The 6,000-nt window shown below is 41.2% G+C and overlaps 1 protein-coding gene across 1 annotated transcript in view; it reads left to right on the top strand.

Moving 5' to 3' along the window:
* The first annotated feature begins 601 nt into the window (after positions 1 to 601).
* tbx15 (T-box transcription factor 15) overlaps positions 602 to 6,000 on the top strand; it is a 47,784-nt gene continuing 42,385 nt past the window's right edge. The window contains exon 1 of the mRNA XM_047369569.1: positions 602 to 1,110. Coding sequence (XP_047225525.1) covers positions 924 to 1,110 — 187 coding nt within the window. The 5' untranslated portion in view covers positions 602 to 923. The remainder of the gene's footprint in view (positions 1,111 to 6,000) is intronic.

Raw genomic sequence — 6,000 nt, 5'->3', positions numbered from 1 at the left:
AACCTGAGGATTATTTTTCGTTCAACCGGCCTGCTTGTGCGCTGAATTAAACGCTCTGCAGGTAGAAAACCCGAGGAAAATCAGTAAAATCTTTGTGGTTGTGTCTAAGTCCTGGATGAGCCTTTCCGAGTGAAGCTGTAATGCAAGTTTTGGCGCAACACCATGAGCGGCTCAGACGCACAGGAGCAGAAACGGGAATACTGAGGCCTCAGCTGAAACCATCAACCCCGATGCTGGACACTCAGAGGAGATGCTGCGGGATCTTTTAGAGGAAGCAGTGATGCTGGGGGGAGTTGGAACTGAAAAGTACATTTTTTTTTATTGGATGAGGTTATTGTGGAGTAAAATTGAAATTCCCTCTATTGCATAAGATGCTATTGTTTGTTTCATTGCGGAGTCAGCTGAACTGTCTTCAGTCCATTCCAGAACACACGTCTCCGCTGTGCTGCCATTGGACAGAACTCTCCATCTAGTTTTCTGTTCTAACTCCTCATTGGAGGCAGGTTTTTGACAGAGAGAAGGGACGCCGCCCCTCCTTGCGCCTGAAAAAAAAAAAAAAATCCCCCAGAAGTGAGTATCAATCAGAGAGAAGTTAGTGGGACACAAAGAGAAAAAGGAGGACACAGAGAGGGGTGCGCAAAGCGGCTGACCGCATCCAAACTATCAATCCGTGCGCAGCCACGATGGCAACGTCCGCCCTCAAAAGCTCCACTCTACGTTTCTAGTCACAGTTTACTGGGATTACTTTGGACACTTGGTGAGTTTGCGCCCTGCTGTAAACACTGACGTGTGCAGTTTTTCTTCTTTTTTTCATTGTTTTGCTTCGCTGCTTTGGACGGACGGAGTGTTTGTTTTTTGTTTTTTTGCTGTTTTCGCTGCGTTCTCCTCCTCCTCCTCCCCAACTTCGGGTGGATTTGAGAGAAATGAGTGAGAGGAGGCGATCGGCCGCAGCTCTGAGCTCTAGAGCCCACGCTTTTTCCGTGGAAGCCCTGATCGGCTCCAACAAGAAGAGGAAGCTCCGGGGCTGGGAGGAGAAAGAGATGGAGTTGTCCATGGAGAGCCTCGCCACGGACGGAGAGGATCCAGCGCACTGTCTGGATATGGACCCGGGTCAGTGCGCACACACATAAATGTATAAACACCGCAGAAGTTCCGTTAGATCTCTGCAAGTCAAAACATGGCTCCACGTTTATGGTCCCAGCCCGACAAAGGGCGCATATGTTCCAGAGCCTAACCCAGAGAAATACATCCGCTCTGCAGCTGCGTTCCAACACAACAAAACAGAGAACACTGGTGTAGTTTATAAACAGGGAAGAGAGGAAGTCCGAGGAGTCCTGCTTTAATCTTCCGCACAGATCTATGACCCAGAATATGTTTATTTGAATTAAAAGAGTCCGATTGCACTCCGGACACATGGAGCGTACAATGACGCACACGGTAACAGATACCTCAGAGTATTTTGATGCGAAAAAACACATCAAACTGTTTTCAGCTTCGGCTACATAGCACGAAGGTGCATCACGCACGAATAAGTGACTTCATCTGTTGCGTTTCACTATTAAACAGCAGGTGAATTCATGAATTGAAAATTATATTATTGGGAGAAGTGTCCTCTGAAAATAATGCCATTATCCTGCGCAAAACATTCAGAACAAGTCAGGTAGAAGGCCGCTTGAAGAAGACAAAATCAGGGCGGTTAAGGGAAATGTAATGAGAATGCCAGCGCCATGCAGCATTGCAATACAACATGAACAGATACATTTTATTAATAGCATGTATCAGAAACAAATAAGAATATGAACAGTTTTAAATTAAACAAAAATGAGTAACGAACCGTGGAATTATATCCTGAAAAGATGCATGCAGCCGTGATTTTATTTATTCATATTTTTGATTGCTGTATTTATCTATTTAAATTTTTTTTTTGCAGCAGCTACAGCGTAAATCCACAATGAAAGTAATTTTTAAAAGTGATCATTATTAACCATTACAAATATTTACATTTTAATCAAGCATATCTAACAGTGACGACCAGTCAGATAATATTCTAATTTAGTTCAAGTTTAGCGAAAGTAAAAAAAACTCTTCTCAGACGCTTGTGTCCAGCTTCAGAAAGCTTAGTTACAATAAAGCTGCTTCACTCTGAGGCAGTGAACGATACATCCTGTGACTGTCAGAGAAAATGTTTAAAATAGTTTACATTTTTTTAATATTAATTTGTGTGCAGTTTTTTCTTCTTCTTGTATCTCCTCGTTAAGATTGGAGGACAAACCAGATGAGCCAAACCATCTCAGTAATGAGTTAGAATATAACAAATGTATTGCTGAGTCAGCAAGTAGAAAAGTTGGTTGGAGTTCATTTGCGTGTCTTTAAGCTGTTGAATGTACATCATTTCTACTCATACTCTACAAGTATTGACAAAAATCTACTCAAATAAAATATGTATACTGTTATAATTCTTACAGTGTATGAACTGCTTAATATACGACCCTTGCTTTTAATTCTCATCCCAGTTGCGCAATTATTTATTTCCAAGATATCCACACCACTGAGCTTTGCCATAAGCAGTATTAGGAATAGCAGTGTGACTTAACTTGTCTTGTTGTGAAACACTCCTGCCGCTGGCTGCGCTGAATAACAGCCTCAGTGTCAGGCCTCTGCACATTTTCAGACCCAACTTTTTGCTTTGGCTTCAGACATATGTCCTTCTGGCTGCAAGTGTAGGCTTATATGGTACAAGAAGCTGGCCATCACACTGAGATCCTTTATATATACACAAGGTTTTAAAGCACAGGTTATATGATCTATTTGATGGTTAAAAGCTGGATAATCTTTTTTAAACATAAACACATATTTTTCATTATTCGTGTTGATTGCCTCATTTTACATCTCATAAAGAATTAAGCTGAGCTTTATGTGGGAACAAGGAGGCAGGCGCAGCTCCTCACCGCCTGAGACCAGAGCCTCTTCGCTCCGAAAAACAGGACTTCGCAAACAGCCCGAAGAATGGAGTTTTGTCCCCTGAACTTTCACAGGAAACGTGTTGTTGTTGTTGAAGTACAGCGCTATCTGCGCTGTGGTTAAATGAGGGACCGCTAATTAAAAGCTGCGTGTTTTTGTGTGCTCTAAAAGGGCAAGGATGAAATGGGGGGAAAAAATCTAACTTAAAGTGTTTTTTTTTCTTTGTTTTTTTTTAACTCAGGGGTCGTTTCAGTCCTGTTGGGCCTGAATAAGAAGCACTTTTCTCTTTCTCAGGTTTTATCCTGGCTAATCCCACCACAACCCCACCTAGTCCTTTAGCCGGCGGGTTCCTGGCAGGGTCCTGCTCCGGACCTTAAAGTCCTCCGCTGTGGAACATCAGGCATCGGTGACCGAACACAGCGAGTCTCTGTGGTCACATTATGTGGTTTAGAGGGATCCTTAGCGGACCTATTTGATTTTTTTTACTCAGCTCCAGCAGGCTTAGGCTGGAAGCCGACCGGTCGTATAACACGTTTATTAGCCTCAGAGACAGAGAGCAGGACTGAGTCTGCAGCAGGTTTTACAGGCTGACCGGAGGAGCTCTACAGGCCCGTTAGCGAAGAAAAAAGCTTGTTTTGTGAGACCTCACAAAGTTTCTACCTCCACACAGCGCTAATATGGATCCGTTAAAGCGGCAATTAACAAGATAATCTACATCTGTTATAAACCCGAGGCTCAGCTTTTATGTACAGAAACAATTCCTAAAAAACACACACTGTCCTGGCCTGTCTAATCATTACACTCTGATGACCAGACCACATAATAACGTGGATGTATTACTTTTAAGTTGCTCTAAATGAGCGTCCAGGTGCTCCCTAAATAATTGATAAGTTTATAAAAGACCCAGCCACTCAGCCTAAATTTGGAACTCACATTATTCAGTAGCAGACATCTTTATTTACCACTAATCTCCCAATGTTGCTGTCTTCTCTGGTTTTAAATTAAATGTTTAAATGTAAACGTTTAAATATCCAAATCCAAGATAAGAGCCTTTTGTTTAAAGAACCAGATCATCCAAACTAATTTTATCTGGAAAATTTAAGCTGAAGTAGTTTGAAAAGTCATTGTTTTGTAATTTAACCTTTTAATTAATTAAGATTTAATTTAGATTTGAACGTCACTTAGGTTTATAAAGATTTAAAATAGGTTAGGGTCAGTGGCATCTGAAAAAGGATATAAAATGTTCACAACCTAATATCTTTTAAAATCAGACTGATGAAAATAAAATCAATACATGTGAAAAATATATTTAATTGCAAATGTCAGTCAGTCAGTCATTTTCTACCGCTTATTCCATAGTGGGTCACGGGGGAGCTGGTGCCTATCTCCAGCAGTCTATGGGCGAGAGGCAGGGTACACCCTGAACAGATCGCCAGTCCATCACAGGGCATAATAATTGCAAATGTAAATAAGGAAAATCAAGTGTTTAACAAGATGTTATTTCCCACTGAGCAACAGAGCGAAGGCTCCCTGTGTAGGCCTTAGTTAGACTGAGGTAGGGTTAGGTCTATACATTTAGGCCTGATTTAGACTATGTATTTTACATTCATTCAGATCATAGTTAGACCAAGCAGCTTTAGCCCTATAAGTCCAGATATTTAACCCATACTATCAATACAAAATCATAAGGACCACAAGCCACGTCTGGAAATTATACAGAAATGCCAAAAAACATAACCTGAAACACAGAGACGGCTTTATTGATTTCAGTTTTATGAATGAACTCATATCAACTTGTTTTTAGTTGTGATAATCTGTTTTTGTTAAAGATTAACAATAAATATGACAACATATTTGCATATGTACAGTTAATTTTGGACAGGAGGTATGGACCACATTTTTCAGCAGGCATACAGGGATCTTCACAGATGTCCAGTGTTTAGTGCGCCATCTCTGTAGCTGATGTGAAAGTGTCCAAATGTGAAGACGGAGGACAGAATGATATGCAGTGCCAAGCTGATTACATTCAGACTCAGCAGTGGTCAACTATGGATGTTTGTCTCATTTTTAAGAGGCCAGGCATGGGCCCATTAGAGCTGCAAGGCACAGACTCACTGTGTGTGTGTGTTTGTGTGTGTGTGTGTGTGGGTGTGTGTGTGTGTGTGTGTATGTATGTGTGTGTGAATGCGCTGAGTTACTGTGTGCATGCGACAGAGAGAAATTAACTACAGCAACCGTTTGGAAAGTGCTGTCCGACTTAGACACATTTTCCCTCATTAACGGACATCTTTTCAGCACGCAAAATGAAAGCTAAACCTGAAACTGGATGCTGGGTGATAGTAGAGTGAAAATGAACTGACTGACTTCAGATCAGATGCTCAACCTGAAGCATTGTGAAACAGATGCATCTGCAGCCACGTTTGTCTCTCTGCTGGGCTGACGTTTGGTTTGGATCTCTGTGTGCGTGTGGCTGCTGAGTGTCTTTGGACAGGTCCTCCAGCCTGATGACAGGGTGACCGGACAGCCATCAGGCTCCTTTTTTACCTGCTCCCTTTTCTCCTTTGTATCTAAGAGGCATTCCAGCCTAATCTCTTCATTTACTCCATTCTTCTTTGACAGCCTGCAGTGCAGCTGATTCCCCTGAGCAACTTTCTTTTAACCAGCTTTAGATATCAGTTCATACAGGGTTGCATTTTCTGTTGAAACTGTTTTCAAGCCAACGTTTTCTATTATCCTAATTTATATAAAGTTACAAAATAAAGGAGGTGCACGTTGATAGAAGGCCTGGCTGAAACTAAACCAAACTGTATATTGTTTGTTGTTGTGATCTGGCGTTATAGTTTTAAAATAAAACTACTGTTAAACTAAGGTGCAGTCAGGCATCAGTACTGTTCAACTAACAGCAGTAATTTACAAGCTAACTGTTGATTAAAATGAAGTATAAACTGCTATAAAGTATTACTGTAACTCATGTTATAGTTCTATTTATAGATTTCCAAGAATGCATTGGTAAGCATCCTGTAAACAGGATATACAGTA

This window comes from Girardinichthys multiradiatus, chromosome 7 (genome assembly GCF_021462225.1).
Source record: "Girardinichthys multiradiatus isolate DD_20200921_A chromosome 7, DD_fGirMul_XY1, whole genome shotgun sequence".
NCBI lineage: Eukaryota > Metazoa > Chordata > Actinopteri > Cyprinodontiformes > Goodeidae > Girardinichthys > Girardinichthys multiradiatus.
Note: the sequence above shows the minus strand (reverse complement) of the source record. Positions and strands in the feature narration are given on the sequence as shown.